Source organism: Tinamus guttatus, unplaced genomic scaffold, assembly GCF_059628265.1.
Source record: "Tinamus guttatus ecotype Peru unplaced genomic scaffold, ASM5962826v1 Tinamus_guttatus_pri_ptg000732l, whole genome shotgun sequence".
NCBI classification, from domain to species: Eukaryota; Metazoa; Chordata; class Aves; order Tinamiformes; family Tinamidae; genus Tinamus; species Tinamus guttatus.
Window position 1 is genome coordinate 741,491 of NW_028289266.1, and position 25,399 is coordinate 766,889.

At 52.8% G+C, this 25,399-nt stretch overlaps 1 protein-coding gene and 3 pseudogenes across 1 annotated transcript; 2 read left to right on the forward strand and 2 right to left on the reverse strand.

Moving 5' to 3' along the window:
- Positions 1–1,257: 1,257 nt before the first annotated feature.
- On the reverse strand, positions 1,258–17,611 carry LOC148591623 (T cell receptor alpha variable 4 pseudogene; annotated as a pseudogene).
- Positions 6,663–7,253, forward strand: LOC148591624 (olfactory receptor 6F1-like). Its single transcript, XM_088537178.1, has one exon. It carries the CDS (start codon positions 6,678–6,680, stop codon positions 7,251–7,253), a length of 576 nt encoding a protein of 191 aa, XP_088393304.1. The 5' UTR covers positions 6,663–6,677.
- On the forward strand, positions 13,124–13,933 carry LOC148591625 (feather keratin Cos1-2 pseudogene; annotated as a pseudogene).
- Positions 17,612–19,937: 2,326 nt separating the features above from the next.
- Positions 19,938–21,876, reverse strand: LOC148591626 (T cell receptor alpha variable 4 pseudogene; annotated as a pseudogene).
- Between the last annotated feature and the right edge of the window lie 3,523 nt (positions 21,877–25,399).

The following is a 25,399-nucleotide window of genomic DNA, read 5'->3' on the forward strand; positions in this document are numbered from 1 at the left end:
CTGAGAATCCCCATGTCCCCTTGCAAAAGGAGGGCACCAAAGGAAAAAGCCTGGGCTCCCAGAAACCCAGTTCTGAAATCCTTTTCTCCCTTTCCCTACCTTTTCCGTGTTGCCTTCTGCTCCCCTGGCCATGACACCCCCTCAGGCCAGTCAAGGCTGCACCTGCTGCACCCTCTCCTTCTGTGGGTGCAGCACACACACACCCTGAGGAAACTCTGCCCTGGTGACAGGATGCACATTCTTGGCTGCTCCTGGTGCTCCCTGTCATGGTGACCACATCTTGGAGCAAGCACATTTCCCTCTTTAGACTCAATAAAGTTCTGTTGCATCCAAGCCTGGGTGTCCATGTGGTGTTTCCTCTGAGGACAGTGCCTCAAGCTGTAGGGGGAAAAGGCATTGCTGATGTGGGCTGAGGTAGGTGGGCAATTCAGGTCAACAATTCAATGTGATCTTCTCCTTTCCCAAAGCAATGGCAGGGGCAGACACATTTCATTGGCCCCTTTCAGGCACTGACCCTGGGAGCTGACACAACCCTCTGCGGCTACTGCAGAGGCAGTGGCCCTCAGTGCTGCCTGTGCACAGTCTCTGTCCAGAAACCCATCTGTGGCTGTGGAGCTTGTCATGAGGCTAGTGAGGATAGTGGGAGAAAGAGCCTTGTTGACAGTCCAGGATCTCTTCCCCTCACTCTACCATCCGTCACCAGAATGAGGGAGGATGCTCTACTCGCAAGAGCAGAGTTCTTGCCTGCAGGTTCCCTATGCTGCCTCCACAACGCGTGCAGCACCTCATGCAAGCTCTCTGTTGCACTCTTGTGCTTGCGTTCAGGGAAAAACTCACTGGGTTTTGGGGCCTGGGCATGGTTTCTCATCAGGAGGGACAGTGCATTGGGATAGATGACTTTGTTCCCCTGGGTTACGCAGAACATGGCCACATACTGGCCCCCACTCCGGAGGCTGTGACCGTGGCCCCAGTGTCTTCATCCTCCCAAACTGGCGTGACTTTCTGGTGTCTGCCTGTAGCTCTGGCCTTGACCAATACAACCCTGCTGATCCCAGACGGAGCACCCAGGGGACCTTGGTGCAATGCTGCCTCCTGGACCTGACTGGAGAGCTCTGGTCAGCAGAAGGGCACACACAGCCCCTGGACACTTCACCAGGCACTTCCTTAGCCATGTGCACGGTGGACCAGTGTGGAGCAATAAGTGTTGCAACCAGGTAGCTCCAGGACGCAGCTCAGACAACATGACTTGATATTCCATTACTGGGGGTAACCGATGCTGAAGTACGCTACAACCTGGAGCATGAGGAAAAGCTGAAAGAGCATTGTGCAGTAGAGAAAAGGGCAAGGTCCGCAGGTGTGGACACATGACTGGAAAGAGCGGGTCATTTTTGTGTGTCTGTGCCTTGTCCATGAGGCAAGGGGGAGAGCGGATGATTCCAGGACATTTCCAGATAGGCTCTGTTTCCTCCCCTGATACCAACAGGGTGGGTTATGTTTGTCTGTGTCACATGGGCACAGGAGCTCCCTGCCCACTGCTGAGAGGAGGGAGGAGAGGAGAGGAGAGGAGAGGAGAGGAGAGGAGAGGAGAGGAGAGGAGAGGAGAGGAGAGGAGAGGAGAGGAGAGGAGAGGAGAGGAGAGGAGAGGAGAGGAGAGGAGAGGAGAGGAGAGGAGAGGAGAGGAGAGGAGAGGAGAGGAGAGGAGAGGAGAGGAGAGGAGAGGAGAGGAGAGGAGAGGAGAGGAGAGGAGAGGAGAGGAGAGGAGAGCGGAGCGGAGGGGAGGGGAGGGGAGGGGAGGGGAGGGGAGGGGAGGGGAGAGGAGGAGGCGGCCCGGGCGCGCGCAGCCGCAGCGCCCCCCGGCGGCAGCGGCCGGCACCGACCCCAGCAGCCGCCCCCGCGCCCGCCCCGCCCCCGCGCCGGTTCCTGCCCGGCCGCAGCCCCGGCCGGTCCCGCCGGGGCTCCCAGCGCGCAGTAATAGACCGCCGCGTCCCGCCGCCGGGGCCGGGAGAGCTGCAGGGCGCTGGAGCGGCGCTCTGCGCCCACGAGCAGGGTCCCCGCCGGCTCCGACACAGTCTTGGAGTCTTTGAAAATTAGTGCGATGAACGTCGGACCTTGTCCTGGGAGCTGCCGGTACCAGTAGATGGACTCACTCGTCTGTATGTTGGGGTGTGAGCAGGTGATGTTGATGGCTTTGCCCTCGGTGGTCTCTGCCGACGGCTCCTGCTGGATCTGGGCTTGGCCAGAAGCCACTGTGGAGGGAAAGATAAAAATACTGAAAATTACTTTCTTCCTAGCTTCAACAGCTGGTTCTACAGGAGCTTTTGTGAGAATAGGGCAACGCCGAGGGAGGCTGAAGGGACACATGGGGACATGGATCCAGTGTATATGGTGAAGGATGGCTTCTTCATCAGAGTGCAGAAGAAGTTTGCGTGGATACATGAGTGGATGAGTTTTAAAGTCGGGCATGTGAATGGATGGATGAAATCAGGGAAACAAGACAGGAGAGACAAGGTATGATGTAAGTGAAGGCCATGAGATTTCAGGGTAATCGAATTTCAGGCAAGAAATGCTGAAGGCACAGGGCAAGGCATCGAGACACAGAATGAGAGATTAGCACAGCTGAAGAAGAGAAAGGGAGGTGGCAGATAAAGGAGTGAGGCTGAAAGACCCCCTTAAAAAGCAAGATCAAAAGGTCCAGCGCTGTCCCCGCGGAGAAGCCCCCGGCCACAGCGCGGCCAGCGCCGCCAGGCCCGCGCCCCGGCCCCGCCGCATCGCGCCGCGCCGCGCTGCCCCCCGCCAGCAGCGACTCTGCTGCGGCGCCGCCGCCTCCTCTCGGCCGCCGCCGCCAGCTCCGCCCCGGGGCTGCGCCCTGGCCCGGCGCCGACCCCGCTCTCGCTCTCGCTCTCCTGGGTAGGAGTTCTTGGCCGAGCCGAGTTCCCTCAACCAGGACTGCACACGACGACTTGCACAGGATGACTGTATCACCGCTGCTGATGGAATCTAGGAAGAAGGTGGTTCGGAGCCCTCCCATTCTGGCATAGTTTTCAAGTCAGATCCACTGGCGTTGATATGGTTTATATCTAAGGGGTTACTTAGGAGTACTTGTTGAGTCCTGAAGCTCCAAAAGAACCCCCTGGCTTCCTCCACTCCTCCTGAATGGTGCCTGTGTGCAGCTGGATCCAATCTGAGTACCAGATTTGGTCAACAGTTCATGTCTAAGGGATTTGACATGCAAAGGCATGCAAAGGTAGATACTATAAAATATTCTTTATTAAAACAGACAGGCAGAGGGAATGTATTTAGTGAGCTTGGATGCCAGAATGAGAATAAACTCTTCCATTGTAAAGAACGCCAAGCCAAAAGATATTTTCAGCATACAGCAGGTGTCCAAGCTTGAAGTTCCTGTGTACATTTTGCGTTCAGAGAAGTATGTGCTGTGTCACGTTAATGTTGCAGCTTCCACGAGACACACAGGTCTCAAGGCCTCACAGCTGATCATAGCTGCTTGCAAACACTAGTTACCTGTTTCACTGATTTCCAGCAAAAGCGGGGGTGGAGTGCACCTACCACATGACACTATATTCCTCTCCCTCTCCCCCCCCGCAAAAATACCTACTTGCAGTCTTAGTAAAAGTGCAGCACTCATGTCACAAATTGAGTGGATCAAGATGCTTTCCTAAAAGATGGAGTAGACACTTCTGATCACATCCTTCAACGGCCAGACATCCCGTACATATTTCACCCACCCTGATCTCCACTTTTCCTATTTAATATTCATAAGTTGGCTGTAAGGATACGGTGGGAGAGAGTGTTGAAGTTGTTGGTAAAGCTCATGTGAGCAGAAAGTCCTCTGATCTTGTGGAGTCCTGTGAACCTGTTGTGGAGCCATGTGCCCCCTGTGCATGGCTCACTTCATCACATAATGGGAGTGAACCCATTACCTGCTATAGGGCTCTGAACAAGCACCTCCACCGCCTACCATAGCTGAACCTCATACGCATGTCCAAAGTATTCCAGAGAGAGAGAGGCAGCAGGCAGAGGGATTTGTGTGCAGGAGTCAGGCAGGTTGCTCCAATTGCCTATGCTTGTCCCATGCCCCATGGGCAGCACTCTTTCCTTAACATTAACCAAGCCCTTAAACATGACATAGGAATTGCAGAAGATGACTCTGTGATTTACAACATCTCTCTGTGGCAGCCGTGGGCAAGGAATTCAGCTTCTTTTGAGTGCCAATCTTCTCTGCTAACTCCAGATGTCTAATGTGCTTTTTGTTTAGCTGTTTTCTTGCCTTTTTTGTTTGTTTGTTTTGATTCAGTTGTTAGTCTCTCCTAAGTATTGCTGCAAGTGACTGAGCAGAGACACTTGCTCTGCAGGCAGGGGAGATCAATAGCCTATAGTCAAGTCTTGTGTGCTTAGAGCTTAAATCTCCACTTAGATGAAGACGGAAGACTTAGGCTGCTGTTAGATGTTGTGACAGCTGAACGGACATAGCGGAATCCTGCCTTTCTAGCCAACGCTGCCCATCCTTTGAGATGTGGCTATTTCAGGCATCCGCATGACAAGAAATTGCCACACAAGAAAACATTGAGTTTCTGCCAAGGCTCACATTCCGTGGTGGTTAGATGGGGAAAAAAATGTCAGCCCCTTGAGAGAATTGTATTCCTTTTCTTTAATTAGCCTCTGTGAAGAGAGAGCACTATCCAATTTCAACAAGCTTGTGCAAACCCCAAGAGATCAACCCCCCTGTGGCACACGGAGGAAAAATTCAAAACAGGCTCCTTTGCACAGCCAGTTAGAGCTTCAGTGCGTGAACAAGGTGAGTGTGGGGACGTTGTTATGCTACTGATGTTGGGGGCATTCTATATGTTCTTTATAATAATAAAAAGACAGCTTTTTTTTTTTAATTATTATTTTTCCTGCTGAGAACTCCCCCAGCATTTTTTCTCCCAGTCTTTTAGCTGTGAAGATTTTTTTTTGTCCTGTTCTTCTCTGCTGCGTGCTGTCATTACTTGGAGGTAAAGCGGAGCTAATTTACTGTGTGTGTGTGCACGCTAATGCCCCTTTGCAGAGGTAAAGTGGTGGCTGTGAGGGGAAGGAAAAGCAGGAATGCAAGCTGCCACTGCCCAATGGGTGGAAGGGAAGGAATCAACATCAGGCAAATATTGTATTTTGAGGTGAGTCACAACGGTATTCACTTCTCTTGGGGAGAAACTTAAGGAGGAAGTAGATGAAACCCCTCAGATTGGCCAGCTTCGCAACACAGTTGCACTGGGTGGGATTCAGCTTAGTGAGTCTGACCTGCAGAAGGTGACCCATGGATGCCTCTGCCCATGTTGGAACCTCTGACTTGTCCACATGAGCTGGTTGCTAGACTCCTTTCCTCACAGTATATATACCCAGGGAGATATTGGCACTTCTGGAGTGCTTTTAGCCCTCTCTGATAAGCCCTATTTTAATATGGTCATCCTAAATTCCTCCCGTAGCTTTCACACGGCACAATTCTGGTGCTGAGTCCTACCCTGAGTAACTATATTGCAAAGCAGGTCTCTGGAGGTAATAGAGGTAACTCTGAAAGCTTCCAGCCGTGAGTCCTTGGAAGAAGGGGAATTCATGAGACCAGGACTTCTTAAATAACACCTGTCCTTCTAGTCTGTAGTCCTGTGCCACTGCCACCTCAGTCTGAAGTCCCTGTGATCAAGTGACCTAAAAGAGATGAGAAAATCTCCTCCAGTGTCATCTTCTCATTCGAGTATCTCAGTAGCATTTGCTGAATTTGTAACTCAGTCTTCCATTCATCCTGAGGAGTGCAGCTATGCTCTTCCCTTCCTCTGTGCTACAGCCTTGCATGGAGGTGAAGACTCTCAGGCTGTCTTTTGCCCTTCCCCGAAGGAAAGAGATTTTCATCTCTCAGAAGAAGCCATTATAGCCACCATGTTCTATAGAAGACCCTTGCACTTGGTCACATAAAGAATTCACCATGTTTGTTTGACTGCGGTGCCTGGTCTTCAGAGTCATATTCAACTGTCCAAACATAGACATGGTTTAGCTGATGCCTTTAAATCAAGGTAAACAAAACCCTCCCTAAGGTACTTCAGTCTCTATCTCAGGCAGCAGGTAGCACAGGTAGAACTTTTCCCTGCTCTCGAGAAGTCTTTTTTTTTTTTGTTTTTTTTTTGGGGGGGGAGGGGGTGTTGGGGAGGAGAGGAATGAGGTGGAGTGATCGTGTACAATCCCTGGTAGCCCATTTAGCTACCAGTAGGCTCAGGCTGGCCATTCAGACTATCACACTGTCATCTTTTCTGTCTTGACAGATGGATCTCTATACTTGGAGGGATGTGGAAAACAAGACAACTGTGCAAGAATTCATCCTTCTGGGTTTCCCAGGCACACGGCATTTTCGCGTGTCCCTTGCAGTGCTATTTGGGCTGATGTATTCCCTAACAGTAACAGGCAATGCATCCATCATAGCCCTTGTGAGGGCAAACAGGAACCTTCATACCCCAATGTACTTTTTCCTCTGCAATCTCTCCTTTCTGGAGATCTGGTACATAACGAGCATTGTGCCCAAAGCTATGGGAGTTATGCTGGGGACTAGCCAGACCATCTCCTTCAGAGTTTGCATCCTTCAGTTGTTCTTTCTTCTGTCCCTAGGCTCCACTGAATGTTTTCTCCTGGCTGTTATGGCTTATGACCGCTATTTAGCCATATGTCACCCTTTGAGATACAACTCCCTAATGGACAATGTCTTCTCCACTAAGCTGGCCCTTGGCTCGTGGCTGGGAGGCTTTCTGGCCATCTCACTGCTGGCTTTTCTTACAGCCAGGCTGACATTCTGTGGACCAAAAGTCATCAATCATTTCTTTTGTGATATAGACTCCTGCCTTGCCCTCGCCTGCACGGACACGCGGCCTGTGGAGCTGGCCACCTTCCTCATTTCCATCCTTGTTGTAGTGGTCTCCTGTGTGGTTACCCTGGTCTCCTACATGTACATCATCTCAGCCATCCTGAAAATCCAAACAGCCCAGGGCTGCAAGAAAGCTTTTTCCACCTGCTCTGCCCATCTCATGGTTGTTACAATATGGTATGGCTCCACCATGTTTCTGTATGTCAAACCATCAGTCCAGAACTCCTTAGATCTGCACAAACTTGTTAACACCTTTAACACCGTTGTAACTCCCTTGTTGAACCCCTTCATCTACACACTCAGAAACGGGGAAGTGGCACAAGCTCTGCGGAAGGCTTTCCAGAAGAAGTGAAGGAGCTTCTCAAAAGGCCTTGATGTGAGGAACAGATTCATTCCCCTCTGCCTCCTGCCCCAACAAGTTCCTCCCTCGCTGTACATGCACCTGAGCACCACAAGGTGGCAGGAAACCAGCAGATCCAGCACGAGTTCTGCTCAATCACCTCTATACTTTCAGATGTTTGGGGTGAAGGCTGAGGTGGAGCGTGATTCGGATGTGCCCACCACTCTCTGTTCAATAGGCATAAATTTAGAGGGCTTCATAGTGCTCCAAAGGTCATCCCTGAGAAGGACCATGAATCCCATCCAAACCCCATTCCCTTACAGAGCCAGGGGAACGGTCCTCTGGTGATTTGTGATTCAAGTTCCTAACAGCTTAACTCTGCCAGGGATTCATGCAAATTCTCTAAAAACTTCTAATAAGTAGATCCTTGCCTTAGGGAAGTGGACATATAGTCTCCCTTTTAACCTGTTGTTATCTGGGTGTATCTATGCCACCTTCTTGTGGCTCTTCCATTTGATCATACTTAGACACAGAGGTGTTTGAGCATGGCTGGTATGTCTAGCAGTAGCTCTTATTCCTGGCATAAGTCTATCAACAAAGTTTACATTCTCATTTCCAGCCCACCTCCATTTTCTCAGTGTATTTATTATTTTTCATTAAACATTCTCAAAATGCCACGATCTGTGCTAGATAAGTCGTTGCATTTCCACACCTACAGTTCCACACCCATTTTAAGCAGACCGTCTTTGCATGCATTTTTGGTTTTGTTGTGGAATCACTTAGAGGTATCTTGCAGTTACCAGAAGGCAGATTGCTTTCACTAAGTGGTAGAGGTCTGAAATGGCAGCTGGGTAGCAGGTCTGCCTTTACACTCAGTGGAAGAAGATTAGCACTTCCAAAAGGCACTTTCTTTTACTTTTCCTAGGCCTTGAGTTTCAGAACAAGATGAATCATGTTCCTAAAGTTCCTCTTTCTGTACATTAACAATGAAGGGAGTCCATGTTACCCCAAGTACCACAGAACCATTGAGACTAGAAGGCACCTCTGAAGATCATCTAGTTGAACCTTCTGTCAAGCAGGGCCACAGAAAGCGCAAACACCCATTATATAGGGCTCGAAATAAGCCTGCTTTCTGCTTCTGCCACTACATGTGTCACATATATATGGGCCACAATGTATACTGCCACATCTAGAGGCACTATATACGAGAGGGGTTGGCATCCAAAGCAAGAATAAACGCCATCCGCACGCCATCGCACACACAGCACTCCACATGCTAGTTGATTTTCAGTTGGAGAGGCAAATGCATCAGGAAACCTTAGACACTGTTCAGTGCTCCTCCTCAAGCAAAGAGACTCGCCTGCCTTCTAAGTCACAGTCCTGGTTCCCGCTCAAGCAGTGCCACCATCCCTGAGGGCCTTTGGGAACACCCAGCCTGGGAAAGTGCATCCTGCTGCTACTGTGGCCAAATGTTCTGTATAGACAATGAACAAGTGATCTGGAAAGGGACTGCAAGACACAGAGCGATTCCTTCCAGTCCTGGTGCTCTGCTGAGAGATCCCATCACAGAATCGCAGAAGAGCTGAGGTTGGAAGGGCCTTCTGGAGATCACGTAGTGCAAATCAGAAGAGTCCATACGCTCTCTGTCAAGATCACAGCAAGCGTGGTCCCATCCAGGGGGTAAAGGGAAAAGCCTCCCATGGCACAGGTTTTTTCACCAACGTCTTCTTGTGAGGCCATGGACACCAGGCCCCTTCACAAAGAGGCTTTTGGCAGGATGATTCCTTGCTGCAAAGGGAAAATGCAGCTGTTCAGGGAGAACTGAAGGGTCTGCTCCTTGCAGTCCAGCCTTGCCCAGTGACATCTCCACCCTCCTCCCCACCTCAGGTTTTTGCACAGCCAAGGAAGCTTCCTGCACCAGGGTGTCTCGCACAGCACAGAGGTACAAGGCAGTGTCAGAGATCTGGACTTCCTCCAGTCGCAGCACACTCGATTTCCCTGTGGTGTTCAGCAATGCAGTGAATCGGCCGCTCTCCTTGAGACCAGCTGTTGCCTGATAGAAGATCAGCTGTGGAGCTTGACCTCTCCTCTGCTGGTACCAGGACAAGCCATTAAACCCAGAGGACTGATAGTTGCAGGTGGTCTGGAAAGTGCCTCTCTCCTCCACTGTGACTAGACCGTCTTTCTGAGTCATGGTGGTCTGGCCCATGGCATCTGGAAGAAAGTCAGGAGTCAGGGATTGAGAGGGGAGAGGCTTCAGGATGCAATGCCCTTTGGAAGATGACCCCTTGTCTCCTCCTGTGCAGCAATGCAGTGAGTACAGTTTTGGGCAGGAGCTTGGCCTTCTTGCTTGAGTGCAAGGATAATCCCTTCCCCCGTCCCCAATAGGATGCTCCTGTGAGAGATCTCTGCTGTGTCCCTGCTCCTCAGGCTCCTGCTGCACAGGGGTCCGGGCCTGTCCCTGCTGACATGCAGAAAAGGTTTGGATGGGCAGGACATGCTGCTTTGCATGTGCCAGCCAGCACAGAGACTGGGACACCACAGTAACCTCAGTGGGATAAGAGCTTGCCAGGGACTCCATCAACTCCATCAACAAGTCCTGTAGCTGGGTTGCAAGATAGGAATGTGGGAATGCAGGCAGCAGAGAGCTGCTGCAGTGACAACTGTGTGAAACACAGGGGCTTGGATGCATCAGAAGAGAGAGGCAGAGACGGATGTCTGGGGAAAGGAAAGCTGGAGAAGGGGTTTGAGGTGATCAGAGGATGGGATGTTTCTTTGCTCTCTCATATTTTCCTTTCCATCACTGACAGCATCTCCCGAACACAGGTGCAAAACACCCATGGGATCTGATCCTTCCCCACAGAGCAGAGCCCTTCAGACAGCTGGTGAGGAGGGCAGTGTTTCCTGAGGAAAAAGAGGGACTACACTAAGAGTAAATAAAGACTCCTTACCTAGGCATGTCCCCAGAAGGGCAGCGAGGACGAGGTGTCTGAGGTACATGCTGAGACGGAGCCTGCTGTTTGTGTGAGAGATAGTCACAAAAGCACCTCCCAGCTGCAAGAGAGCTGAGCTGACGGAAAGGATCCTGTGAGGGGAACACAGAAGGGAAGGGAAGACAACAGGGTTGTTCTTAGCACGCCTGAAATGTGCTGTCTGCAGTTCTCCCTCTTCTGGCAGGGACCCGTGTTGCTCCCCAGGCAGCAGCCCACTCCATGTCTTCATGATGGCATGAAGGAAGCTGCAGGTTCCCCAAGGTAGGAGGTGAGTGTTGCAGGGCTGTTGCCTCCGTGGAGCCCTCAGCTCCCCACCTAGAAATGTGTGTTCTCCTGCACACCCCTGCTTGGTCATCTGGGGAGTTCAGGGGGTTTCCCCACTGAGTTTTCCTCCCCTTCCCCTGAGATGCTGCTATTCCTCCTAGGAGCAGTTGTCACTGTGATTTCTACCACTCTAGCCTCTCTTTCCTGTGCTGCCTGGGAACAGCTCTTCCTGGAATGGCCAGAGCTAGTTGGGACCCTGCACTTGTGGGAAGGGTGAGTTTTGGGAGATGAGCGAGGGCAAGTGCAGAGCTGTAGTGGGATTGCCTGGAAGGAGCTGGGCAGGCAAATGCAGGCCAGCTAGAGAAGCTGTCAGTGTGGCCTTGTGTTTGTACGGATAGTGAGTGCATGAAATTGCTTAGTGTGTAGCGTACAGCAGATCTGAGTGCTAGAGCTGAGATTTCTGTTGCAAGGATGTCTAGAGAGGTGATAGCCAAGTGTCTCAATCACCTCCACCATCCTTGGAGTGTTTGAACCTCCTCTGCCCCAGGCTCCAAATCAGCTGACTAAGGGCTGAACACTGAAGGCCACAGCCAGAATTTTGACAGGAGCTTAACAGAATGTTCAGGCCAGCTGTGGTCAATCAAAAGGCCCCCAAGGAGGCTTTCAACAGCAACCATCCAAACCACCTCCCAGCAAGGGAGAAGTGTCCCTGGTATCTGCTGGCATCTAGTACCCAACCAAACACTGGGGCCAGCACCCAATTCTACACAGGATGAAGAAAGAATCCTTGCACGTATGTGGTCACCCAGCTTGGCCCTGCAGACTGTTGGGAGGTAGAGAACATCAGGCACCAGCCGAGGGGCCTGCACCCAGGTGTACAGCTCAATAACCCACAGGGGCTTCTTGCTTTTTTCTCCAGTGTAGAGAAGCCTCCTCAGGGGAAATTCCTCCAGGACACCTAGACACTGTCCACTTCACCCTCCACATCGCCCCCTCCCCGCTTGTCACAGAATCACTGACAGTCCCAGACTGTCCCAGCAGGAGACAACAGTGGAAGCTGAAGGAGGCAGTGAGGAAAATGTGGGCAAGGGAGCAGAAGCCGAGGGGAGATGAAGCGAGGGTTGGAAGGCCCAGTAGGAGCAGGAGAGAAGCGGTTGGAGTGGAAGGGCTGGGTCTGTGCTCAGTGGGGCTAGCACCGTCTGGGACCCTGGCCCCACTGCCCCAGCGGCTCCAGCCCCTCTGCAGGGAGCAGGACTGGCCTCTGGGTGCCCGCGGCTGCAGCTGCCTCCTCTGCTGCCGCCCCCAGCCTGCACCCGCCGCCCCCGCCACAACGCGCTGCCCTGCTCGGGTCGGGCAGCCCCTGACGCTGCCGCTGTGCCCAGAGCAGAGCGCTGCCCGGGCACACACTGCCCCTGCTGCAGCCCCTGCCACAAAGAGGGTCTTTTCCTGGTGCTACTTGGGGACTAGCAGCAAGTCCTGGGGAGTGAACTGGACGTCCCTGGCCTCCCACTGCAGCTGCTGCTGGGCACTTGCATTTCAGGCAGTGCCAGGAAGACGCTGGTGGCTGAACACCAAAGGAGACAGCAGCTCTTTGGTTCTTCCTGCACAACCCAGCAGGGCTCTTCTTTCTCTCACAGGCAGCAGCATCAAAACACATGGCCCTGCACTGCATAGCTTCGTCTTGGAAAGTCAGTGCCAGGTCGATGAGGTACAGGGGTGCCCTTGACATTGGCCAGGCATGAGGGGCCTGCATCCCATGCCAGATGCCATCAACACTGGCCTGAAGGCAGAGACACCGGGGGATGGCCAGCATGAGGAGGGCAGGATTTCTCAGTGCTACTCCCTCCTGTACCTAAAGGCAACGTGACCCCTGGGACCTCCTTGTACAGGACACAGGAGATGTGTTCTGCCTGAAGAAGCACCGTCTGATGTCTACCAGGCTCTGCAACCTTTGTACACTAAACAAGGGAGAGTAGCCCTGCTAGGAGCAGCATGAACATCCCCTTGTAGTGAGGGCTACACGAGGAGAGGCAGACATGCCCCTGCTCATGCACGTCTGCGAGGAATCATGCACAAACCTGTGCACCCAGATGCACTCACACAAATGCTGCGGGCACACAAGGGCACATGAGAAAAAGAACTTGCCCGTAAGGACAAGTCTCTGTGAACTCACCAGGGAAAATTCTGGCAGCCACATGACACAGACAAGGGTTCAGCAGCAAAGGCGAAGGACTCCTCCTGAAACCTGCTTCGTGCATGGGATGGTGCCCAGCGGGGTGTCCTGTCAAGAACTGCTGGAATCGGGCCCCTTCCGACCAACAGGGCCACGAGAAAACTCACACGAATGACTCAGGCCAACATCCCCTGCCCGCATGCCTCAGCTGACTCTTCCAAGGACACTAACCTGTTCCTGCCTGGAAGTCCTCAGGCCTTTCATCCGAGCATTCAGAACAAAACTTCATAGCAGCACGGACATGGCTTAAAGCAGGAAATGAAAAAACAGCAATGTAGGAAACAAAAACACAGTCCATATCATTAAGTGGGATGTTTTGCATTGGAGAGGAGCTTGTCAGAAAATTGTCACCTCTGTCAAGCAGGCCTGTGACCTGGGGGAAGGGCAGGACCAGTATAAAAGGCAGCCCCAGTGCTGGCTCTCTCATCCACTTCTCTCCATCCTTCTTTGCGGGAACCAGGTGAGTCTGAAGGCCTTTTCTCTCCTTCCTCCTCCTTGGAGACAAGGTCTGCCTTTGGTGGTGGTCTCAGCTGATCCTGTCTCTGTAACCTTGTGAGGCTTGGAGCTCCTCTTTCTGAGGGGGGGAAGAGAAGGGAAGGGAAGGGAAGGCAACGGAAGGGAAGGGAAGGTCTTGCTGAGAGAGAAGTTGGCCTTTGTCGGCAGTGGTTTGTGGGTAGTCAGCAGCCTTCCTGGGCCTGCTGGTTCTTGTCAAGCCCTTGGCAGGGCAAGGTAAAGGAGCCCCTGTGCCTGTGCCCTGCACACATTTGAGGTCCCAGCCCAGCAGACCTCATGGCAGAGCAGAGCTCCTTGTGGCACAATCCCAGGCTGTGCCTCATGCACTCAGCTGCTCTGCCTCCTCCCTGGCCTCTCTCACAGGTGCCTCCAGCTCCGCAGACATGTCCTGCTGCGACCCGTGCGTGCCATGCCGGCCCTGCGGGCCCACCCCGCTGGCCAACAGCTGCAACGAGCCCTGTGTCAGGCAGTGCCAGCCCTCCACCATTGTCATCCAGCCCTCTCCTGTGGTGGTGACCCTGCCCGGACCCATCCTCAGCTCCTTCCCACAGAACACCGTCGTGGGATCCTCCACCTCCGCTGCCGTTGGCCGCATCCTCAGCTGTGAGGGAGTCCCCATCGACTCCGACTGCTGTGACCTCTCCAGGTTTTCCCCCCGCTACTGCGGCAGAAGGTGCCCCCCCTGCTAAAGCCATGAGTGATGACACCAGAAAAGGACCACCAGGAATCCAGAAGCTGATGCCACTTTAAAGATCTAGATGTAGCCCATTGATTTCCTAGAGGCTAAGGATCCGAGGCTCCCCTGGCAATAGGAGATCAGGAAAGGGGCTCCCCTGGGCTCCCTGAAAACACAGCCCATGTCTAACTTGCCTGTCTTCCACTCTCTCCTCTTTCTCTGTTGTCTTCTGCTCCACTGGCCATGACAGCCCTCCAGTCAGCCTGCTCCTGCTGCACCCTCTCCTTCTCTGGGGACAGCAAACACGTGTCCTAAGAAAGTTCTGCCATGGTCAAAGGAGGCACATTCTTGGCTGCTCCTGATGCTCCCTGTCCTCATGACCTCACATTTGAGTAACCACCTTTCCTTCTTTAGACTCAATAAAGTTCAATTGCATCCAAGCCTGGATGTACATGTGGTGTTTCCTCTGAGGACAGTATCTCAAGGAGCAAAGGGAGAAGGCATGGTTGTTGGGGGAGGTGTGGGCAGTGAGGGAGGGCTGTTCAGGAGGGCCACTTTGGCTTTGGCTGATGCTCTGGGGCATCAGCTACACTAAAAGCCCCAGCAACCAGAGGCCTTCACCAGATGCATTAGGATGAGAAATGCAGAGAAGCTGGAGACCATAGTGAGAGGGGAGGCACAAGTGGAGAATGTCTTCTGGAAATGGAAATATGCAGCAATGTGGGGAACTTCCAAGAGGTCAAAAACTAGGATGAGAAGCAGAGTACTGGGAAGGAAGGGAACAGACCCCAGGAAGTCAGGGATCCCCACGAGGCTTTTACCAGAGCAGTCTTCAGGGGAAGATCAGAATCACAGCTGAAATGTGCAATGGTCAACAACATTCTCCTTGCAGAAAGAGACTTACAGCAGCAGAATCACCTGAGTAAAGATGACCACAAAACCCAATGTCCATGCTCCCAGGCCAAGTAGGAAGAAGCAGTTGTTGCTCATGCTCGTGCTGCAATGGAGGGCTTTGTCTACAGTCATGTCACGATCAAAGAGCATCATGGAGAGAAATAGGACCAGGATGACAAGTAGGAGGAAGTGAGAAACATGAGGTGTGTCCTAGTGGCCAGGAATGTCCTCAGCATGATGCAGCCATAGTGGCTCTCCAGCCATGCAGCTCTCCAGGAAGAAAAGGCTCCTAGAGGAATAAGACCAGGGAGGTTTTCAGGTGCTGTTCACTTCATTGATGCTATCTCCAAGCATTCATCTACTCAGTCATTAATTTACAACTTCACAGGGGAGGCAGCTATGAAAGTCATGCCATCATGTACACATTTCATTTCCTTTTACGTGTTTCCCCCCCTTGCATCAGCTTCTAGTAGCCAGGCATATCAGAAAATTTCCGAGAGAGCAACTAATCACTTTTTTTTTCCCCAGAGAATCTTTTTTTCTGTTCATTTTTATTATTTTTTCTTTTCCTTTTTTTCCTCCTTCCAACCTTCCTAGAGAAATATCAACTCTGGCTCTCGCAGCATTGCATCATGTGCAATAATGTTCTGCCTCAAAGGATGGCCCTAGCTGATGTCATTTCAGTCACAGAACTCTCTCACCCACATGCAGGATCACCTGCAACCACCCCCTGCAGTCCTCAAGCTGCATCCTGTTCTCAGAATCACACAATGGTTGAGGTTGGAAGGGACCTAGAGATCATCAAGTCCAAGCCCCCTGCTCAAGCAGGGACACCTAGAGCACGTGGCACAGGGTCACACACCACCCTTGGCAAGAGGTTCATGCTGGAAAACTCAGAGCATGTGACTTCAGCATTTCCAAATGAAAGCTTTCATTTGGGAAATGTCAAACATTTGGTCAAGGCCTGTTTCAAAGAAAAGATCTTTCAGTGCAAACCAAATGGATGGTTTTCTGAGGAGAGTGAGGGGAAGGGCAGATCTGTAGTGGGAGTTCCTGAAAGGAGCTGTGAAAGCAAATGCAGGTCAGCTAGAGAAGCTGTCAGTGTGGACTTGTGTTTGCAGGGACAGTGACTAAATGAAGCTGCTTAGTGTCTGGTTGAAAGAAGAGCTGAGTGGTAGAGCTGAGATTTCTGTGGCAAGGATGTCTCGACATAGCCCAGGGTTTCAGGCACATCTATCATCCTTGCAGTGTTTGGACCAAAGGAGCAATTACTGCTCTGTCCAAGGCTCCTTAGCAGCTGACTGAAGCATGAACACGCAAGACTGGGCCAGCCTTCAGCTAGGAGTTGGACATACAGTTCCGGAAAGAGAGGTCACTGACAAGGACATGAAGGCAGCTGCTGTGAAGCTCTGTCTCTTTGTCCCACCTAGAAACAGCAATCAGGAAATCATCTCCCTGCAAGGCAGAAGTGTCCTTGGTGTCTCCTAACATCTAGCGCCCAAACACACTCCGGGGCTTGCACTCAAGCCTGTAAACTTGCCAGCAGTTCTGCACAACATACATAAAAAGGGCAGCTGAGGTGGGATAGGGCTCAACTTCCTCCCTGCCTCTGAAACACATGACATGAGACCTGCTGGGAGCACAGGGAGCTCCCTCCTATCCCTCTCCCTGAGGAGGCAGCTGCCAAGAGGCTTTGCCGGCTGTGCCACACAACCCAGCGGTTGTGGCTGGAGGTAGCGTTTGGCTGTGGGGGAGGCAGGCAGCAAAATGCAAATGCGGGAGAGTGATAAGAAGCTGTGGGGTGATGTAGAGAGGCGCAGAGCATTAGGTAGAAGTGAGAGAGACCCAGGCAGAGCGGGGAGGGCTTGATCTCCCTTATGCTGTCACCCCAGGAGCCCACCACCCCTGCCACACCGTGCCGCCACTCAGTCATTACCCGGTGAACCCTGGCACCGCCGCTATGCCCAGAGCAGAGCGCTGCCCGCCTGCACCCAGCGCCCTGACCCTTCATGCACGGCGGCAGCGCCAGGTACTCTCACTGTGTCTCTCACAGCACAGTAATACACGGCGGTGTCCCGCCAGCGAGGCCGGGAGAGACACAAGGCACTGGAGCGGCGGTCTTCAGCGATGAGCAGGGTCCCTGGTGGATCTGGCACCGCTTGTTCTCCGCTACTGAACCCCTTTGCGATCAGCTGCAGTGGCTGGTGCGGGCGCTGCTGGTACCACTGAATAGACTCTGCAGCAATGCCCGGGTGTGAGCAGGTGATATTGATGCTGGTGCCCTCACTGGCTTCTGCCAGTGGCTCCTGCTGCACCTGGGAACTTCCCATAGCCACTGCCAAGAAGAGAAAGAAGGATATAAACGGCTGAAAATTGCTTTCCTGTTTGCTCCAATATCATCTTCTCAGGGCAAATCCTGATTTAACAGTGGAGCACTGGTGAAGCAGAGGAACCAGAAAGTACATCGGAGATAGGGGACTGCGAAGGAAAAGTTCTTTGGTTCTTTGCAAGAAACTATGTTAGAGCAAATGGATAAAGAGAAGAAAGGAAATGAATGAGAGATGCAAGGAAAGGAGATGGAGATGAATACTGAGGATGAAAAGTAGCGGTGATATAAATGGCTTGTGGAAGGGACTGGGCTGGACGAGTAGATGTCCAGGAGGAAGGAGGTCAGAGAAGCAGCTGCAGGAGCAGGGCCCCCCCGTCCTCCCCCCCATTAACGCTCCGTGCCCCGTTTGGGCGCACCCAGCAGCAGCGCGGCCAGCGCCGCCAGCCCCGCGCCCCGGCCCCGCCGCATCGCGCCGCGCCGCGCTGCCCCCCGCCAGCAGCGACTCTGCTGCGGCGCCGCCGCCTCCTCTCGGCCGCCGCCGCCAGCTCCGCCCCGGGGCTGCGCCCTGGCCCGGCGCCGGCCCCGCTCTCGCTCTTGCTCTGCTGCTCGGGGTCGGCCCCGGCCGGGCCACGTCTCACACTGGGATGTGCACCGTCAGGCTGAGAGCAGGCCAGGGGAGAGGCCCTTCAGGCAGCGCTGTCCCACACTGCCACTATCGCGGGTGGCTTCAAAGAAGAGCAGGGACTGGGGGATCGTTCCAAAAAACACCAAAAGAGTTGGAAAGATCAAGTCAGCAAGAATTGCTGAGGGTTTGAATATAAAGCAGAGATCCTGCCCTGCCTCGCATCATGTGGCCATGCCACAACACTGGGAATCTAGTGACAAGCACACAGTGATCAACGGATCTCTTCATATGACCCAGCTCTTCCCTGGGAATCAATGGAAACCTCTGTGTGTTGCACGTGTCCTCACCTGGAGGGAGAGAGGGAGGAAGTGCTGGAGATTCACATGCTGAGAAGGTTGCTGTCGTGGTGTTATCTTGGAGTGGCCACTTTTTGCTGCCAGGAGGGAGAGGTTCTCATTAGACCCAGGCTGCAGATCCTACCCTGAAACCTGCCAGCATGGCTGAGCTTATTTTCCCGCAAAGCTGTGTGTGGCTCTGCTGCTTCCAGGCAGGGAGGCTTCTCCTCTGCCAGGATAAACAGGCCCAGAGCAGAGCAAGATCCAGGTTGGGTCTAGACCTGTCCTGTCTCCCATCTGCACCTCCAGAGCCGACCCATGTCCTGCTACGAGCCGTGCGTGCCATGCCGGCCCTGCGGGCCCACCCCGCTGGCCAACAGCTGCAACGAGCCCTGTGTCAGGCAGTGCCCCATCAACTCTGACTGCTGCAACCTCTCCAGGTTTTCCAGCCACTACTGCGGCAGAAGGTGCCCGCCCTGCTAAAGCCACTGATGTTGGCATTGGAGAAGGACCACCAGGAATCCACATGTTGATGACAGTCTGAGGACTAGTTTGCAGGCTATTAATTTCCTAGAGGCTGAGAATCCCCATGTCCCCTTGCAAAAGGAGGGCACCAAAGGAAAAAGCCTGGGCTCCCAGAAACCCAGTTCTGAAATCCTTTTCTCCCTTTCCCTACCTTTTCCGTGTTGCCTTCTGCTCCCCTGGCCATGACACCCGCTCAGGCCAGTCAAGGCTGCACCTGCTGCACCCTCTCCTTCTGTGGGTGCAGCACACACACACCCTGAGGAAACTCTGCCCTGGTGACAGGATGCACATTCTTGGCTGCTCCTGGTGCTCCCTGTCATGGTGACCACATCTTGGAGCAAGCACATTTCCCTCTTTAGACTCAATAAAGTTCTGTTGCATCGAAGCCTGGGTGTCCATGTGGTGTTTCCTCTGAGGACAGTGCCTCAAGCTGTAGGGGGAAAAGGCATTGCTGATGTGGGCTGAGGTAGGTGGGCAATTCAGGTCAACAATTCAATGTGATCTTCTCCTTTCCCAAAGCAATGGCAGGGGCAGACACATTTCATTGGCCCCTTTCAGGCACTGACCCTGGGAGCTGACACAACCCTCTGCGGCTACTGCAGAGGCAGTGGCCCTCAGTGCTGCCTGTGCACAGTCTCTGCTCAGAAACCCATCTGTGGCTGTGGAGCTTGTCATGAGGCTAGTGAGGATAGTGGGAGAAAGAGCCTTGTTGACAGTCCAGGATCTCTTCCCCTCACTCTACCATCCGTCACCAGAATGAGGGAGGATGCTCTACTCGCAAGAGCAGAGTTCTTGCCTGCAGGTCCCCTATGCTGCCTCCACAACGCGTGCAGCACCTCATGCAAGCTCTCTGTTGCACTCTTGTGCTTGCGTTCAGGGAAAAACTCACTGGGTTTTGGGGCCTGGGCATGGTTTCTCATCAGGAGGGACAGTGCATTGGGATAGATGACTTTGTTCCCCTGGGGGAAACAGAACATGGCCACATACTGGCCCCCACTCCGGAGGCTGTGACCGTGGCCCCAGTGTCTTCATCCTCCCAAACTGGTGTGACTTTCTGGTGTCTGACTGTAGCTCTGGCCTTGACCAATACAACCCTGCTGATCCCAGACGGAGCACCCAGGGGACCTTGGTGCAACGCTCCCTCCTGGACCTGACTGGAGAGCTCTGGTCAGCAGAAGGGCACACACGGCCCCTGGACACTTCACCAGGCACTTCCTTAGCCATGTGCAGGGTGTACCAGTGTGGAGCAATAAGTGTTGCAACCAGGTAGCTCCAGGAGGCAGCCGAGACAACAGGACCTGACATTTTGTTACTGGGGGTAACCCATGCTGAAGTACGCTACAACCTGGAGCATGAGATCAGCTGGAAGAGCTTCGTGCAGCAGAGAAAAGGGCAAGGCCCGCAGGTATGGACACATGACTGGAAAGAGCGGGTCATTTTTGTGTGTCTGTGCCTTGTCCATGAGGCAAGGGGGAGAGCGGATGATTCCGAGACATTTCCAGATAGGCTCTGTTTCCTCCCCTGATACCAACAGGGTGGGTTATGTCTGTCTGTGTCACATGGGCACAGGAGCTCCCTGCCCACTGCTGCGAGGAGGGAGAAGAGGAGAGGAGAGGAGAGGAGAGGAGAGGAGAGGAGAGGAGAGGAGAGGAGAGGAGAGGAGAGGAGAGGAGAGGAGAGGAGAGGGAGAGGAGAGGAGAGGAGAGGAGAGGAGAGGAGAGAAGAGGAGAGGGGAGCGGAAGGGAGGGGAGGGGAGGGGAGGAGAGGGGAGGAGAGGAGAGGGGAGGGGAGGGGAGGGTAGGGGAGGGGAGGGGAGGAGACGAGAGGGGAGGGGAGGAGAGGGGAGGGGAGGGGAGGAGAGGGGAGGGGAGGGGAGGGGAGGAGGCGGCCCCGGCGCGCGCAGCCGCAGCGCCCCCCGGCGGCAGCGGCCGGCACCGACCCCAGCAGCCGCCCCCGCGCCCGCCCCGCCCCCGCGCCGGTTCCTGCCCGGCCGCAGCCCCGGCCGGTCCCGCCGGGGCTCCCAGCGCGCAGTAATAGACCGCCGCGTCCCGCCGCCGGGGCCGGGAGAGCTGCAGGGCGCTGGAGCGGCGCTCTGCGCCCACGAGCAGGGTCCCCGCCGGCTCCGACACAGTCTTGAAGTCTTTGAAAATTAGTGCGATGAACGTCGGACTTTGTCCTGGGAGCTGCCGGTACCAGTAGATGGACTCGCTGGTCTGTATGTTGGGGTGTGAGCAGGTGATGTTGACGGCTTTGCCCTCGGTGGTCTCTGCCGACGGCTCCTGCTGGATCTGGGCTTGGCCAGAAGCCGCTGTGGAGGGAAAGATAAAAATACTGAAAATTACTTTCTTCCTAGCTCCAACAGCTGGTTCTACAGGAGCTTTTGTGAGAATAGGGCAACGCTGAGGGAGGCTGAAGGGACACATGGGGACATGGAGCCAGTGTATATGGTGAAGGATGGCTTCTTCATCAGAGTGCAGAAGAAGTTTGCGTGGATACATGAGTGGATGAGTTTTAAAGTCGGGCATGTGAATGGATGGATGAAATCAGGGAAACAAGACAGGAGAGACAAGGTATGATGTAAGTGAAGGCCATGAGATTTCAGGGTAATCGAATTTCAGGCAAGAAATGCTGAAGGAACAGGGCAAGGCATCGAGATACAGAATGAGAGATTAGCACAGCTGAAGAAGAGAAAGGGAGGTGGCAGATAAAGGAGTGAGGCTGAAAGACCCCCTTAAAAAGCAAGATCAAAAGGCCCAGCGCTGTCCCCGCGGAGAAGCGGGACAGAGGCTGAAGGGACAGAGGGTGGCATGCAGCCAGTGTGTATGGTGCAGAATGACGTCTTCATCAGACTGCAGAAAAAGTTTGCATGGATGCATGAGTGGATCAGTTTTATAGTCAGTCACGTGGACAGATGATGCAAGCAGGGAAAGAAGACAGGAGAGAAAAGGTGTGATGGTAAGTGAAGGCCATCAGATTTCAGGGCAAGAAGAAATGCTGAATGCACAGGGGAAAGGACTAAGAGATGGCATGAGAGTAGCACAGCTGAAAAAGAAACGGATGGGGCTGACAAAGGAGGGAGGGTGAAAGACCCCCTAAAAAGCAAGATCAAAAGGTCCAGCGCTGTCCCCGCAGAGAAGCCCCCGGCCACAGCCCCGGCTCCCCCCAGGCCGCCCCCGCCGGCGGCAGCGCCGCGCACCCAGCAGCAGCGCGGCCAGCGCCGCCAGCCCCGCGCCCCGGCCCCGCCGCATCGCGCCGCGCCGCGCTGCCCCCCGCCAGCAGCGACTCTGCTGCGGCGCCGCCGCCTCCTCTCGGCCGCCGCCGCCAGCTCCGCCCCGGGGCTGCGCCCTGGCCCGGCGCCGGCCCCGCTCTCGCTCTCGCTCTGCTGCTCGAGGTCGGAGTCGTTCTTGGCCGAGCCGAGTTCCCTCAACCAGGACTGCACACGAGGACTTGCACAGGATGACTGTATCACCGCTGCTGATGGAATCTAGGAAGATGGTGGTTCGGAGCCCTCCCATTCTGGCATGGTTTTCAAGTCAGATCCACTGGCGTTGATATGGTTTATATCTAAGGGGTTACTTAGGAGTACTTGTTGAGTCCTGAAGCTCCAAAAGAACCCCCTGGCTTCCTCCACTCCTCCTGAATGGTGCCTGTGTGCAGCTGGATCCAATCTGAGTACCAGATTTGGTCAACAGTTCATGTCTAAGGGATTTGACATGCAAAGGCATGCAAAGGTAGATACTATAAAATATTCTTTATTAAAACAGACAGGCAGAGGGAATGTATTTAGTGAGCTTGGATGCCAGAATGAGAATAAACTCTTCCATTGTAAAGAACGCCAAGCCAAAAGATATTTTCAGCAGGTGTCCAAGCTTGAAGTTCCTGTGTACATTTTGCGTTCAGAGAAGTATGTGCTGTGTCACGTTAATGTTGCAACTTCCACGAGACACACAGGTCTCAAGGCCTCACAGCTGATCATAGCTGCTTGCAAACACTAGTTACCTGTTTCACTGATTTCCAGCAAAAGCGGGGGTGGAGTGCACCTACCACATGACAGTACATTCCCCTCCCTCTCCCCCCCCCGCAAAAATACCTACTTGCAGTCTTAGTAAAAGTGCAGCACTCAAGTCACAAATTGAGTGGATCAAGATGCTTTCCTAAAAGATGAAGTAGACACTTCTGATCACATCCTTCAAAGGCCAGACATCCCGTACATATTTCACCCACCCTGATCTCCACTTTTCCTATTTAATATTCATAAGTTGGCTGTAAGGATACGGTGGGAGAGAGTGTTGAAGTTGTTGGTAAAGCTCATGTGAGCAGAAAGTCCTCTGATCTTGTGGAGTCCTGTGAACCTGTTGTGGAGCCATGTGCCCCCTGTGCATGGCTCACTTCATCACATAATGGGAGTGAACCCATCAGTTGCTGTAGGGCCCTGTACAAGCACCTCCACCTCCTACCATAGCTGAACCTCATACCCATGTCCAAAGTATTCCAGAGAGAGAGAGGCAGCAGGCAGAGGGATTTGTGTGCAGGAGTCGGGCAGGTTGCTCCAATTGCCTATACTTGTCCCATGCCCCATGGGCAGCACTCTTTCCTTAACATTAACCAAGCCCTTAAACATGACATAGGAATTGCAGAAGATGACTCTGTGATTTACAACATCTCTCTGTGGCAGCCGTGGGCAAGGAATTCAGCTTCTTTTGAGTGCCAATCTTCTCTACTTACTCTGGATGTCTAATGTGCTTTTTGTTTAGCTGTTTTCTTGCCTTTTTTGTTTGTTTGTTTTGATTTAGTTGTTAGTCTCTCCTAAGTATTGCTGCAAGTGACTGAGCAGAGACACTTGCTCTGCAGGCAGGGGAGATCAATAGCCTATAGTCAAGTCTTGTGTGCTTAGAGCTTAAATCTCCACTTAGATGAAGACGGAAGACTTAGGCTCCTGTTAGATGTTGTGATAGCTGAACGGACATAGCGGAATCCCGCCTTTCTAGCCAACGCTGCCCATCCTTTGAGATGTGGATGTTTCAGGCATCCGCATGACAAGAAATTGCCACAGAAGAAAACATTGAGTTTCTGCCAAGGCTCACATTCCGTGGTGGTTAGATGGGGAAAAAAATGTCAGCCCCTTGAGAGAATTGTATTCCTTTTCTTTAATTAGCCTCTGTGAAGAGAGAACACTATCCAATTTCAACAAGCTTGTGCAAAGCCCAAGAGATCAAACCCCCTGTGGCACACGGAGGAAAAATTCAAAACAGGCTCCTTTGCACAGCCAGTTAGAGCTTCAGTGCGTTAACAAGGTGAGTGTGGGGACGTTCTTATGCTACTGATGCTGGGGGCATTCTATATGTTCTTTATAATAATAAAAAGACAGTTTCTTCTTTTTTTTTAATTATTATTTTTCCTGCTGAGAACTCCCCCAGCATTTTTTCTCCCAGTCTTTTAGCTGTGAAGATTTTTTTTTGTCCTGTTCTTCTCTGCTGCGTGCTGTCATTACTTGGAGGTAAAGCGGAGCTAATTTACTGTGTGGGCACGCTAATGCCCCTTTGCAGAGGTAAAGTGGTGGCTGTGAGGGGAAGGAAAAGCAGGAATGCAAGCTGCCACTGCCCAATGGGTGGAAGGGAAGGAATCAACATCAGGCAAATATATACATTTTGAGGTGAGTCACAACGGTATTCACTTCTTTTGGCGAGAAACTTAAGGAGGAAGTAGATGAAACCCCTCAGATTGGCCAGCTTCCCAACACAGTTGCACTGGGTGGGATTCAGCTTAGTGAGTCTGACCTGCAGAAGGTGACCCATGGATGCCTCTGCCCATGTTGGAACCTCTGACTTGTCCACATGAGCTGGTTGCTAGACTCCTTTCCTCACAGTATATATACCCAGGGAGATATTGGCACTTCTGGAGTGCTTTTAGCCCTCTCTGATAAGCCGTATTTTAATATGGTCATCCTAAATTCCTCCCGTAGCTTTCACACGGCACAATTCTGGTGCTGAGTCCTACCCTGAGTAACTATATTGCAAAGCAGGTCTATGGAGGTAATAGAGGTAACTCTAAAAGCTTCCAGCCGTGAGTCCTTGGAAGAAGGGGAATTCATGAGACCAGAACTTCTTAAATAACACCTGTCCTTCTAGTCTGTTGTGCTGTGCCACTGCCACCTCAGTCTGAAGTCCCTGTGATCAAGTGACCTAAAAGAGATGAGAAAATCTCCTCCAGTGTCATCTTCTCATTCGAGTATCTCAGTAGCATTTGCTGAATTTGTAACTCAGTCTTCCGTTCATCCTGAGGAGTGCAGCTATGCTCTTCCCTTCCTCAGTGCTACAGCCTTGCATGGAGGTGAAGACTCTCAGGCTGTCTTTTGCCCTTCCCCGAAGGAAAGAGATTTTCATACCTCAGAAGAAGCCATTATAGCCACCATGTTCTATAGAAGACCCTTGCACTTGGTCACATAAAGAATTCTCCACGTTCCAATGACTGCGGTACCTGGTCTTCAGAGTCATATTCAACTGTCCAAACATAGACATGGTTTAGCTGATGCCTTTAAATCAAGGTAAACAAAACCCTCCCTAAGGTACTTCAGTCTCTATCTCAGGCAGCAGGTAGCACAGGTAGAACTTTTCCCTGCTCTCGAGAAGTCTTTTTTTGTTGTTGTTGTTGTTTTTTGGGGGGGAGGGGGTGTTGGGGAGGAGAGGAATGAGGTGGAGTGATCGTGTACAATCCCTGGTAGCCCGTTTAGCTACCAGTAGGCTCAGGCTGGCCATTCAGACTATCACACTG